This window comes from Mauremys reevesii, linkage group 20 (genome assembly GCF_016161935.1).
Source record: "Mauremys reevesii isolate NIE-2019 linkage group 20, ASM1616193v1, whole genome shotgun sequence".
Classification (NCBI taxonomy): Eukaryota; Metazoa; Chordata; order Testudines; family Geoemydidae; genus Mauremys; species Mauremys reevesii.
Genome location: NC_052642.1, coordinates 13,360,988 through 13,375,650, shown reverse-complemented (window position 1 = coordinate 13,375,650; position 14,663 = coordinate 13,360,988). Strand labels below are relative to the sequence as shown.

Here is a 14,663-nt window from a genome sequence, read left to right as displayed (position 1 = left end):
CCAGTGATGGCGCGACGCCACTTAGTAAACATACTTGTGAGAATCCTAAACTGCACCGGACCCTCTGCACCGGCTCACCTCCCTCAGACAGGTTCTCAGATCATCCCCCCACCCCCAGCCACATTGGTCCCCGCTCCCGCCTCCTGCAACAGGGCATGGTCCTGAGAGAGTGGTGGCTCTCAGCAGGAAGAGGAGCAGTTTTTGCTGGGCCCTGGAGTAACCCGTAGGCCTGAAAAAGAGCCCGGTAAGTGAGGGGACCTGGAGGCTGCTGCTCAAGGCCCCACTTCTCCTGTCTAGCGCCAGATGCGAATCCCCTGCTCACTGAGTTGCTCTCAGCCAATTGCAGCACGTCAGCTGCCCACTAGAAAGTGCAGCACAACCCAATCTGACCTGGAAAGAGAAAATCTCTAGTGGCCAGCTCATGGTCCTTTGTACCAATGGAGTGGCAAAAGGGGTCGTAGCAGACCCAGGAATCAGACCCAGAGGGAGCAGCTTTAGGCACCACAGTGTTAAATCACTCAAGAGAAGTTTTGTATTTATAGATCACCCGTGACCATGTAACAGGACATTGAAAAGCTGAAAATAATACTTAGAGCAAAGCTTTGCCCGGGGTCCCAGAGGAGAGTAGCTGCTCTGCCAATGGAAAGGGAATGAAAAATAAGCCAGAGAGATGGGGCTGGTGAATAACAGTTAGAGGAATTGACCCAAAGACCTTACACACCAAGCCAGCGACGGGTGCTACAGCGTCTGGGGGAGGCCAGAGGCATGGCCAGGTTGTTACTAGCTCTGCCCATTTCCAGTATCTAGAAAGGCCTCAGGCAACCGCAAGTTCTGAGGCTGCACTAACATGCTTAGAGTCAACCAGCCCTAGAGCTGTAGAGCAGGAAGCGTGGTGTAAAATGCCCACCATATCTCGCACCAAACACTGTACAGCCAGCCTGGAGAATCAGGGCTTCTGGGTTAAAAACAACCGACCAACAAGTGTCGATATTTAAAGCCACAAGGGACCCTCATGCTCACCTTGTCTATCCTCCTGCAGAACACAGGCCAGTGAATTCTACCCACTAGTGCCTCAGTGGAGAAATGCAATCTCCCATTAATGGGCCAATCCAGCTGTCCTTCCCCATGGAAAATGCCCCATTAACTTCAGTTGAATCCAATTTCAATGATAATTTTCAGGAGCAAAAGCTGGAGTAGGTTCAATCTTGAACCAGTTTAGTGTTCTTTACCCACGTCCTCACCAAGGAGTTCTCCCTGTGCTTTGAGCTGAAGGATGCTGCCTCTGACACATGTTGCAATCTAACAAAGAGAGATAAATAGACTTTTAGTCCCTGGCCTAACAGAATACATGTATGCAGTACAATTCTGTTCCCACTGAATTAGATGGCAAAGTGCCCATTGACTTCAATAAGAACAGGAGCAGGGTTATGCTGATCAGTAATACAATCAGTCTTGAAGCCTTCTCAAGGATGTTGTATGCAAGAGAGAACAGTACAGGTACTCATCCAACTGCAGAGCCCTCCTGCTCTGGCAGCTGCTGTGGCAGGGGGAGATGAAGACTGGAAATGTAATAAAAATGGGCAAAGGCAGAGTTGGAATAATGAAATCAAAGGATCTAAGTGGGGCCTTGTGAATCATCACTTGTTGCTTCAATTCCTTTGTTGCCATGTGAGTTTGCTGCAGAATCCGTCTATTTTAATCAGGATTGTGGTTGTCCTCCACATGGTTTACAAATGCACCTCAGTCTTGTCTATTCTCTGCCTGTGGCACAGAATAGTCTAGTCTAGCCTCCTGTGGGTTGTAATATTTTGGTCTTGTTTTAGTGGTTGGGTTTAGCATGTGAGTGCTACAGACTAGATCTAGTGATCCCTTCTGGCCTTAAACTCTATGACTAAATCCTTAATGAAAACAAGTGAGGGATTTGCACAATGTAAAGCAAAGAATCTTCACTTCTAAAGGGGAGAGAGGAACAGGCTCAGCTCGGGAAGAATCACTAGTCCGCAGACACAAATAGGATCATACCACAGACCGGCCCCAAACCTTAAAGGAACATCCACAGAGCTTATGCATTTATAGTCATGACTTCCTTTTGAGTGGGAGTCCCACAGACAGAGGTTTTTAAGAGCAAGAGGCCCAGTCCCCTGTTCAGATCAGGACAGCAAGAACAACTTAAACATGCTAAGGAACTGTTGGGAAGACCCACTCTGGGGATGCCCTTATGAAATGGAGGAAGCTGTAAGAAAACACTCAGCAGAAACTTTGATATAGACACCATCTTGCCAACCCCAAGCCTTCAAAAAATTCATGAATGAGGACACCTGCTTCCCCCAAAAAGGTTTTTGTTTGTTTGTTTTAGGTCTCAGGATTTTTAACCCAAATATTACACTTATTTGGTTTTTGACCCTTCCAGGAAGGTTAAAAATATCTGGGTTGTGTTTTTTGTTTGGTTGTTTTTAAATGAAAAGCTGAAATTTTCAAAGCAAGAAAGCCCAAGCTGGGGTCATAAACAAAAACAAAAAACAAGTACTGAGACACTCACTATGAAATCCAGAGGGCTGGCAACACTGTTTAAAAAATAAAAAATAAAGAGACATTGATCACAGATCTAAATTATACTGATGTATAGAAAATCCAGCAGGATCAATCCATCCCCACACCAATTTAAAAAATCAGGGACCCAAACCTCTGGAGCAATTTACAGGTTTGTTTGCTCTTACAGTCACCCTGCCTGATGTCTCATTGCCTCATCTTTCAGTAAGGAAGAACTCCAGTTTCCCTTCCCCGTTGGGATGAAGCATAACCTGGATACCATAACCTCCAATATTACTACCATTAGTTCTGCTTTATCAAGCCCTTTTTGACTTTTCCATTAAAAGAGGAAGACAAAGATAAATGGCAGAGTGCCTTGATTTCACTTAAGGACCCCAAGGCAGCTCTTTTTTCCACCTGACAAAGTTTGACAGCTTCCCAATGTTATTTTCTATGAAGGCAGCCTGATTTTCCAAAACATTGTTTTAGTGCCTAAAAGCGTTGCTAGGAATCCTTCCTTCCGGAGCTGGGTTGTATGTCCGTAACAAAATGGTATGTTGGGAAAGATCAGTGACAGAACAGATCATAATAAGTGCATGCAGAGTCATTTAAGAAAATAGGAGACGGCTAGTTAATATTTAACAGGCCTGATTACAGGAGGGAAAGAATGGGTGCCAAAGGAACAATCAGTTGGTCTGACCTTCCTGGTATTTTATACATTAGCCTATTTTAGTCTTTGAAAATTGATGTGCTGCAAAGAGTTGTGGGTGGCTGAGATTTTTCCAAAGCACCCAAGTCCTACTGAGAGTCAATGGCTTTGAAAATCATCCCCCAGATGAATTGTGAACATACGACATTAGCTCAGAGGGGATTATTCATTTAATGAATTTCACCTTTGTTTTTGCAGTCTGTAAGCAATCCCCAAATACCTGATGAAATTCTTCAGTGCATTCAAATTTGAAAAATGTCTTTAGCAAACTGTTCTTGGTTTGGTGATCATGTGCAAGTTACAAACATTCACCATTCATACTGTGTTGGTTTCTAACCCATGCTAAAGAATTCAAGAAGAGGGTTCTCATAATTCATTCTCTGTTCTGAAGGCAGGGTTGTCCAATGGCTACAGACTGGATCTCAGGAGACCAGGGATTCTATTCCCAACTCTGCCACTGGTTTTCTGGGTGAACCTGGGCAAGTTGTTTCACCTCCTCATGCCTCAGTTTCTCCATCTGTAAAATGGGTATAACGATACTTTCCTCCTTACTAAAGCACTTGGATATCTAAGGACGAATACCAATGTACAAGAGCCAGGTAATATTAATTTCCACAAGATTTTACAGTAGTTCCCATAGAACCTTCCTAGTGTCACCCTATTATAGTCTAAGGACTTTTTCTCTTGGTGGGGGAGAGTTTATCTGATCCCCACTTTGAGCCTTTAGGAGACAACCCCCCCAACCCGTTCACACTCTCCTCCTGATAATAGGCAATCATCATTGTAACACTCGTATATGCTGAGGCACACTGGAAGAACACCACCTCTTGTACTTATCCTTTTATCAAGCAGCTCCGATTCTCAGTTTATTCACCAGTTCCTTTCATATTATCGGGAGGTATATAGGCTTAATGGTTATTTCAATACCCATTCTGTTCATCTTTGGGAAGGGAATAACAAATAAATAAATAAATAATTTCACGGCTATAGCTATGAGCACAGTCAAAGAGAGCCGCACAAGGGAGAGAAAAATCTCACCCTTAATTAAAAACTTCCCTAGGTGCCAAGACTGATGTAACAGACTGTGTGGGTTTTGAGTAAGTTAGCATTCTAGCTGCAGAATTCTGGCTAAGTAGGCTGTAATTTGTAAAGTAAATTGTCTAGAGGGTCTGTTAAACAAGCTGATGCAATAGTGCTGCAGAGATGCAATTAAGACATGATTAAGGACTCAGCCTCCTCATGAGACCCCATTGTTTGTAGTTTCACTCGCTTCCAGAGATGACATTCTGCTTCCTCAGGGTTGAAGGTGTAGATCAGGAGTGACATGCACATGCCTGTCCCACTGAGAGGGTGTGGCCGGCGGTACATCCCTCCCATTAAAGAGGAAGCACATAGCAAGAAGCGCCATTGAGAAAGAGATGAAAGTGACTGAAGCAGCAGCACTATTTGCTCAGCAAATCATAGGAAATTTCAAACCAAGCAAGAGCAAACACCCTATCAAGCTAGCAGTTGTTTTCATGGGTATCTGCCAAGATGGAAAAGCAAAGCAAAAATCAAACCGTTATAACTGAAAGATTATAGCACTTATTTTGTGCTTTTAGCCTTCAAATCACTTCACAGATGTCAACTAATCCTCATGATATGCCTGTGGAGTTATTAATGTAATCCTGTTCCCATTTTACAGATAGGGAAATTGAGTCTTTTTGTACAGCGCCTAGCACAAAGGGATGCTGATCCATGACAGTTGTCTGAGCTCTACAATAATAGTAATAATATTCCAAAACCACAGAAGGAAGTGAAAGCTAGGGTTGGCATTCAGGAGACTTACGCTCAGAACACTCCGCCACATGGAGAGGCAAGTAATGTAAATGTAGAATAGCATGTTAAGAAAGAATTCATATCAGACAGTCACAGGATGGCAGTTCACATTCAGCCAGGGTGAAATTCAGCCCTGGGCAGGCTGTCAGTAGAGGCCTATGTATCGCTTAAGCCCTCAAATTAAGGCTTCAATGAGGCCTAGGCCTCAAATTGGTCCACTGCCCAGGGGCAAATTTCACCCCTAGTGTATTTTATTTTAAAGGATCCCAAAGCACTTCACTGATTAATGCTAGATGGTAAAGATAGATGGTTCTATAACCAGCTATACAATACTGGCAATAAATCACACATTAACACACTAGTATTACCAACCGAAAACATTAAAAAATCATGAGCAAGGTCCCTACGTAGCTGGTTAAGTTAACCTGACCAAACCAAACTGTGCATCAGATGCTCGTTTTCTCGCTTAGTCCCACATAAAATTTATAAGCAGAGACACAGTTTGAAACAAAATTACAACTTTACTTAATCACTTTCATTGAAGTTTGGTTCAGGCCCTTAATGACTAAAATAAGAGCCAGAAACATTTTAACATCTGGGAACTGGAAATCAAGGAGTTCTGAATGCCTGCTTGCTTTTGTATTGCATATTCTTTACACTTATTTCTTAATGTATAAACAGTCTTTTCCTTCCTCGGCATTCAATAATGGCACTACATACATTTAAGGTTATGTATGAATGTAAGTGGTGGCAAAATCAGAGCCTTAGTCATTTGAATACGTTCTTGGTGAGAACCAGCTCCTGTATCTTTACTGGGAGTGAAGGGTGCTCAGGACCTTGCAGTGAGATTAGCTTAAAACTTGTGAGATTTAAAAAGAAAAAAAAAACCATCACACTAAAATTGGGGGGATGAGGAAGAGAGAGAGATGATGTGCCTCCTTGTTTTGATCCACTAGGGGTCACATTGTCATGCTTTTCTCAAGCTCTGGGGCCAGCAGGGGCCACTGGATTTTCAGAAGTGGCAGCTTGGGAAGTTCTCCTTCTCTGGCCCCTTGCCAGAACCCAGTTTTTGCTGACTTTCAGCCCAAAAAGTGACTTTGTTGGTCAAAGTATTTGTTGCGCTTTGCAGGACTGCTGCACAGCTTCTTTTACGGTGAGTTGGGGTAGCATAGAGAGGGACGTCATCTGTGCTCTCTTGTGGGCAGCATAACCTATTGCTTAATTTACAGATGGCGGTATGGGCGCACTGAGGAAAAAACTAATCCGCTGCACCCTTCTTACTCAGCTGAGATGTGCTGATTGATAAATCCCTGCCTCAGGGTTTGTGCCACAATAGCATGCAGGATCTGATATTGGAGGGCAGACCTTTGCTAGTCTTACACTGGTAATTATGCACAGGCATTGATGCATGATCCATCTTGGCAGCAGAGTGCAGAAAACTCTCTTACAGCTATTCTTCTCACTTTGCTCTTATCAGATGTCCTTCCGAACAGCCAAGTTCATTTGTTCTCAAGTAATACATATGGGACTGCCAAAATAAGCCTGGCCCTACTGCTGTTTGAACATTTAAATTGTATTAAAGGATCGTCTGCCGTCCCCCACCCCCTCTCCAAAAGACTGCAGCATGAAAATCTCTTATACAAGCATCACATCTGCCTCAGGCTTTGAACCCATTTTTGTTTAAATCAGTGGGAGTTTTGCCATGGTCTTCAAAGGGAGCAAGTTGGGGTGTTCAGTGTGCTGTGAATTTATTCTTGCTGCTCTTTTGTAAGCGCCTTGGGCTGCTGATTACAAATGGAACCTGTAGAGTGTTTTCAAGCAATACCCACTCTCCTCTTCTCTGCTTCCTCCATGAGGGGCCAAGAGCCACCAAATCTCATTGGGACCATTAGAGCCTGAGTGTGCATGTAATGCACACTCAACACCCATCTCTCCCCATCCACCCATTGACTTCAGTGAGATTCACAGCAGGACCCAGTTCCTCATTGATCATTTTCTGATTGTTCTCGTGGAATTTCTGACCCAGGTTCGGTTCTATTCCAAATAGCTTGTTCCAAGGTGTTCTTGCAGATCAGTGGTCCCCAACCTTTTTCGCCTGGCAGGTGCCAGACGACGAGCCACAGAGGACCGTGGAGGCAGACGAGCATCCGCCAAAATGCCACCAACAAGCAGCAACGTCAATAGGCGTTGTCGCTGAAATGACGCCGAAAATCGGCGGCATTTCAGCAGTGACGCCTCTGGATAACGCTGCTTCTCAGCATCATTCCAGCAGATGTTCGTCCACCGGCCAGTATGCGGGCGCACTTAGACACCCCGGCGGGCGCCATTGTGCCTGCAGGCACCACGTTGGGGACCCCTGTTACAGATAGTGCTTAGGTAAAGATAGGTGCCTAGGACAGCTACATATATTCACTTGTTATATTGGTGCCTAATTGTGCTAAGTGCTTTGTGAAAACAAAGTTTAAAAAAAAATCCCTACTCCAATGAGCTTATGAGGTAGAGCCACCATACAGATAAGCATTGGGATAGACCACTACCGACATGAGTGGTGATTGGTGAAGTTTAGCAAAGGAAACAAGTGTATGCTAATGGCTTGTGTGTCTTGTATGGTTTGCATAGTTCTTTAGAGAGTTTTCATCTTCTTCATCCCGCCTTCTCTATGAAGAGATTTCAGGACATTAGAAGATCAGAATCAGCCCAAGTCTCAAGCAGACTAGATAAGGAACAGCCCAGTTCCTTCCTCTAGAAGATCTTGGCTCCGAGTCATTTTCCTCCCCTTCCCAGCATCATTTTAATTCTATTTATATTTAGTTAATATTGCAGATTTTTGCTCTCTGTCAACTGAAGAAGGGAATCAGACTGCACTACAAGTTACTACCAGATAAACACCAGCCAGGGTATGATTTTTAAGAGTTTTACTAATAATCAGCATTGCTGGCACCATATGTTACTGGCTTAATCAAGGTTAACAGTAAGGGAGGTTCTATGGGATGGTTAGAATTGCAGTTTGGAATGCTAACAATAGCCATTGTCTTAAAGAATGAGGTTATTCTTTTAAATAAAGTTACGTTCCCCCACCCTAGTTCCATCAGCTGTGTTTATCTCTGCTCTGTATAGTCAAGTCAGTTGCAGTGGGGGTGTGGGGGAGCATTAGGCCTGCTTAGTATTAAATCAATTGATGCTAGTTAATTTCTTTATTTAAGAAATCTTTTAATTGGGAAAAGAAACAACATGCAATTTGGAAAGTGCAACCTCTGTCACTGGATTTCAGCAGCTTTTATAAGCTCAAGAAAGATGGGGAAGAAAAAAAATCCATAGAAAACACCTTGATTATTAATTAATACTGCTCTGACTGCCTATGTTCACACATCACAAAAATAAATCCATACTGCTACTCCAGCGACTGGCAGAAATCAAGGCTTGCAAACCTGCAAGGTCCTGAGCACCCTTCACTCCCATTAAAGATACAGAAGCTGGTTCTCACCAAGAACATATTCAGGGCTCTGATTTTGCCACCACTTATACATAACCTTAAACATGTGTTTAGTGTCATTATTGAATGCCAGGGGAAGGAAAAGACTGTTTATAAATCAAGAAATAAGTGTAAAGAATATGCAATACAAAAGCAAGCAGGCACTCAGAACTCCTTGATTTCCAGTTCCCAGATGTTGTTAAAATGTTTCTGGCTCTTATTTTAGTCATTAAGGGCCTGAGACAAACTTCAGTAAAGACAATGGAAGCGATAAATTGTAATTTTGTTTCACAACTCTGTGTCTCTGCTTATAAATTATGTGGGACTAAGTGAGAAAACAGCATCTGATGCACTGTTTGCTTTGATCGGGTTAACTTTACCAGCTACATAGGCATTGTCTCTAAGCCTTGTAGAAAAGGCATTTAGCTATATTAGTAAACTGATAAGTGATCAGTGCTATCTGCATTTCATTGGGGAAGGGGACTTCAAATGCATTTTGATTAGCTTTTGAGATAAATCTTCACTCACCACATAAACAAGCATATCAAGATTCAGACTTACTGAAGATCATCATCAAAAAAGAAGCAACCTTACAGAATTATGGGACATATTACTAGAGGCATTAGCTGCTAATACACGTTTCAAATCAGATAATTATTTTTCCCTTCCATTCCTACTGTGACTTTCCATAACACTTTTTCTTCAGATTTCACAGGGTTTCTATTTTTTTTTAAATTTGTAATCTGGGATTTAAACATGGTGTGGTATTTCAGGGAGTAACACAACAGACAGCAGTTGACTGGAGAGTAGATTAAGCAAAGTACAGCACCTGACTTATCTCCAGGTACCTCCATAGTTTTACAGAGTACAGAAAGATTGGCCCACATCCTCAAACACATTTAGGCTCCTAAAAAAATCAAAGGAAGTTAGAAGTCTAAATACCATGGCCCAGATCCTCAAAGGTAAGAAGTAGTGAACAGAGGACAGTGAGTCCTGCCTTAAGAATACTATCTGCACCTCTTACTGAAGCCAGTGGCATTTATCTGTATTTTGTAGCAGCAGCATCTCTAGTGTCTATTCCTAATGCTGCCTGCTTGCGACCTTGGGCAAGTCACTCAATTTGTGTGCCTCAGTTTCCCTGATCGGTCAAACCATTCCAATAATACTCAGCTCTGGGGTATGTTGTGTGGCTCAACGTTAGTTTGTCAAGTACTTGGCTATGCCTGGGTGAAGGACACTCTATAAATACTTTAAGTGATCCTCTGTTAAGGTCAAGAAGCAATGAAGGAGGGTGGCCTTGTGGTTGAGACAGTGGATTGGGACTCAGGAGATCTGGCTTTAGCTCTTAGCTCTGGCACAGACTTTCTGAGTGACCTTGCCCAAGGTCATGTTAATCTCTGCCTCAGTTTCCCCATCTGTAGATTTCCCAGTGTCTCCTTTTTCTATTTAGACTGAACAGTTTGGGGAAGTGTGTCTTTTTCTAGGTGTTTGAACAGTGCCTAGCACAATGGGGCAACAAAGGTGCTAATGGAACACAAATAATACACAATATTTCCTGTTTCAAGGGCAGCCTGTGAGCAGAGCTACAATGGCAGGAATGGGTTAAGAATCCATCTGAAACTGTATGTTCATTTGCTGCCTAATCACAATCCTTTTACTTGGAGCTGGAGATCTCAGCAATTGTCAGCCCAAACCTACCTATTTTCTTTTGGCTAAGTCTGGCAAAGTTCTCCCTCCTTCAAGCAGCAAGCTTTAATGTCCTCGTTAGAGCCTGTGCAGATTACTCAGATCATGCATCCACATCTGAATGCTCCCTGAATGTAGGAGTGGATGCTTTAGTCATCCAAGGTTTATGAAAGAGAATTGTCTCCACTTATTAAAGATGCTCTGGATTATGTTCTTACTGACAGAATACTCCTGGGAACCTGGCACTCAGCTCAGCTATTCTACATCCCACTGTGGCTACCCTTAATATGCCAGATCCCTGTTCAGTGTCACTGAGGAGATGGCAAGGGCCATACTTCAGCTTCCTGAGGCAGGAGAGGGGAGGATTGGGAAACTCTAGGAGGTGTTTTCTAAAAAGGTTTTGGATCAATATTCCTTGGTGTGCACTTGCAAAAGGAGGAGGGACAGCAGGTGGAAAATACATTTTCCAAATCCCAGGGATATCAGGGGGAGATGGAGCTCCAGCCTCTACCTACTGGCATCTTCTGCTTCACTTCCCAGCCTTCCCTCTCCGCCTAGGCAGCATGGTCCCCAAAGGAGACATGCCACCGTTGGCTCTTCTGTCCCTAGCTGCATAATACCCTCCTCTCTGAAGGGACAGCAGGAATGGTATGGAAGTGAATGCTACGTCTGATTCCCAAGCAGCTGTGCCATAGACCAGTGGTTCTCAACCTTTCTATACTATATTCAGGAGTCTGATTTGTCTTGCGTACCCCCAAGCTTCACCTCACTTAAAACTACTTGCTTACAAAATCAGACACAAAAGTGTCACAGTACGATATTACTGAAAAATTGCTTACTCTCATTTTTATCACGGAATTATAAAACAATTGGAATATAAATATTGTTCTTACATTTCAGTGTATAGTATATAGAGCAGTATAAAGACGTCATTGTATAAAATTTTAGTTTTTATTAACTTTGCTAATGCTTTTTATGTTGCCTAGTTTTACAACAAGCTAATATCTAGATGAGTTGATGTACCCTGTATGGGTACTCTACATACCCCTGGTTGAGAACCCTTGCATAGACAGCAACTACTCCTTAGCTTCACTCCAGCTTCCTAACTCAGACACACACAGCTTGAATAAACATGAGTCATGCTCCTCAGCCAGATGATCACTAGAATCTAGAAGACAGGAGGACCATAATGAAGCCATTCTGACCAGTTAGTATATACCAGAATAAGCATTTATGCATTTTTTTTAAATAAGATCCAACATCTCCTTCTTAAGTCTTGTCAAACATATAAAGAATCCTAGATTTATATTTGGAAACAACTTTAATGTAGCAAGCTCTAGTGTTGACTAGAAACCAGCCTATGGAGTTACAGTACAACAACAACAGACTATTTTGAAATGGAGAGTAAAGGGTTTAAGGCCAAGATGTTCAAAGGTACTGAGGGGATTTGAATGGTTGATCTCGACTAAAGTTAATGGGAATCCAAAATCTAACAGACAGCTTTCACACAGTCACCCCACACTCTACTCCTGGCACCCTCAACTCCAGCAAAGTTACAGCTGCTCAGCACCTCTCAGGATCAGGCCCTTAACAACAGGTATTTAGCAGTGATTGTGATTCCCAGAGCATCAGTTTTACAGAGAGAATGAAAAATTAATCCAGGTTATTAAACAGACCCAGAGACACACTCCCCTCTCTGTTAATAGGCTGGCTGTAGAAGGTTTGAGACTGATTACACTTCTTTTTATTCTCTTTACTTACATCCTGCTCCCCTTAATTTATGTTACAAATATTTTCTTTCACCAGGAGCAGCACTACTTGGGGACATCCATTGGTGGCCTAGCCCTTTTCACAAAGTGCTGCTCCACTAATATCTAATGTGAGCTATATCTCAGCACAGGGATTGTTCGTATAACTATAGCTGCATCTGGCACATACCCTGTTTTCTGTATCAGGTCCGGCGAGCAAGCAGCTTTCCCAGAGCTCAGACAAAACAAACAAGTGAAAGCAATGGCTCTCATTGCCAAAGGTTTAAACTGAAAGCTCAAAGAGGGCCCCAGGTCTCCAAACAAAGTCAATCCATGGATGGCTTTTTACAGTCCACACACTAGTAATTCACAACAGCAACTTTGCCCCAGATTACTTTCTTCCACAAAGAAAGTCTAGTTTCTACTACACACTAAGCTTTTAAAAGGGAGAAATTAACTCCAGCTGGGCGCAGCCCGATCTCCCATGGACTGATAGCTCCATTCCTTCAGTAAGGGCAGGCAGCTGTAATCCTGCTAGTCCTTGGGGAGAGTTAACCCTCTCCCTGCCAGCCTCTAGATTAGAGTTTATACACCCTGACACCGTCTACAAATCATAAACAGCCACGCTAAAAAAAAACAAAAAAAACCCAAGGGATCCTTGCCTTGGCTTAGTCATTCTTGAACACATTGGTTTTAGCTTGTAAGCTTTTCTGGGCTGGGGCTGTACCTTCTCTTCCATTTGTACAGCACAGAGAACTAGCAAAAACAGATATAAATAGTAATAAATGCAGAAAGAATTAAGAGAAAATGGAATCTTATAGATCCACCTGAAAATAGAGACTGCTGCCTTTTCAAGGCTGGATTTTTAAAAAAGCAAAACCAAAAACTTAGACATGTTACAGTTGAAACTTCACTATTAAAGGAAAATTCCAGTGTTGCATATGAAAAATTGACCAGGTAAATTAAGTCACAACAAGATACCTAAACATGTGCCTAACCGCAAGAACATCAGTACTCCCAGGATTATACATGTGCTTGGAGCTATGGACATGCTTACGTATCTTGCTGAATCAGGGGAATAAATATGCAAAAAAACCCAAGACCCATAAATATATTAAAAAGTTAACAAATTACTTCAGAAATACCCCTTGAAGGTGCAAATCTCTGTAACGGTGGAGGTGCCTAAGTTTATTATTTATTCCTTAGCAGCAGCCATCTTCCTGCCAACAGCAGGCAGAAACTATCTGCACTGAAATTGACTTGAGAAGACCATGAACTTTGAGCACCACATACATATATATATATATTTATATTTATATAGTGATTAATATGGCAATTTCCTGCAATATCCTTGAAAGACCTTCTTGTATTAAATGTATGTGTTATTGGGAGCTGGGAGCCACTTTGCTCACTTTGCCCAGTGCGGTGCTGGAAAGGCCAGCTGCACCTCAACCTCATAGAGTTAACTGTGTGACTGAATCTCCAGAGGGAGAGACACACACGCCTGCCAATGGCGTAATATGTTCCTGCTGAACCATTCACATCCCAAACCACTGCCCACACGTCTGGCTGTATCATGTTGGGTGCAGAACCAGCAGAACACCAGTGGGAGCAGCCGGTAGTAGTCAGTGAGGAGACATTCATTGGCTGGAGAGACACTGGGACTCCTCAAACTATAGTTAAGCCTCATGTTGTGAAACCCCCATCAAATGCTCTGCAGGGGTGAAATTGGAGTTAAAGTTTCTGGTGTAGATGCCTTTGCTCTACCTACATCACAGATTTCTACACAGAAAAGGTCAGGGGTTCCAGCTGTAGGTGTTGTAGCTGTAGCCTGGCCTGAAAAGAGGGAGCAATTGGTGCCCATTCCCCAACTAATAGCTGGGCAACAAGCAATTGAGGATAATATTGTTCAGGCAGTAGAAATACGATGGTGGGCTGTATCAGAGGAGGTGAGCTTGCACCACCAGGGCTGGCTCTAGGTTTTTTGTGGCTCCAAGCAAAAAAACAAAACACACACCACCCGGAATGCTGCCCCTGGAATTGTGCCGCCCCAAGCACGTGCTTGGTTTGCTGGTGCCTAGAGCCGGTCCTGTGCACCACCTGGTTCATGCCTTAAACCTAATATTAATAGTGGTTCAAATGAGTACCCCCCACCGTGCTCTTGAAAATGTGGGTAATAAACTTGAAAAAGGAAGCACAGAAAGACAGAAATATAATGCAAATGAAACTAATGCTAATATAAAAAGCAGGGGAAGGCAGGTGAGGCCTGGGCCTGACATGAGTAATTAACACATGCAGGGTGGCCTCATTTTTTGGGAGAGAGGATTAGGGAAGGAAATAAATCATTAGGTTGAAAACAAAATGTTTGTACTAAATAAGGTAAGTGAATAGGTCAGTCGACTAAGATGACAGAATGTCTGAGCCAACTAAGATAAGAGGGAAAACACACAGGGAACTATTTACGATGAACTAGATAAACAAGGGATACATAAGAAAGGAAAGATGAGGTAAAGAGGAAGTCGAATCATGGACAGTGCATAGTCAGCACAGGCTGCACAGGGATTGGCTTCTTCAAAGCTAATCCAAAAATGTGTAATGCAATGTATAGTCAATGCAATAAAATGTGTAATGTATATAAAGGGAAAGGGTTTTTGTATAACTTTGGAGCGGTGGTGTGCTGTGCATCCACCCCCCATGTTAA

At 42.8% G+C, this 14,663-nt stretch overlaps 1 protein-coding gene across 5 annotated transcripts in view; it reads right to left on the bottom strand.

The window, feature by feature from the left end:
* PITPNM3 (PITPNM family member 3) overlaps window positions 1–14,663 on the bottom strand; it is a 357,499-nt gene that overhangs the window by 341,254 nt on the left and 1,582 nt on the right. For 2 of the 5 annotated variants that reach the window (XM_039507586.1, XM_039507591.1), the window contains exon 1: window positions 12,153–12,353. The exons of 2 other annotated variants lie outside the window; for them this stretch is intronic. Coding sequence is in view for 1 of the 3 variants with exons in the window: in XM_039507584.1 (XP_039363518.1) it covers window positions 11,260–11,281 (22 nt within the window). In the remaining 2 variants the exon portion in view is untranslated. Of the gene's footprint in view, window positions 1–11,259; window positions 11,297–12,152; window positions 12,354–14,663 lie in introns of those variants that run through there. One more of the 5 variants, XM_039507584.1, reaches the window with a different exon arrangement.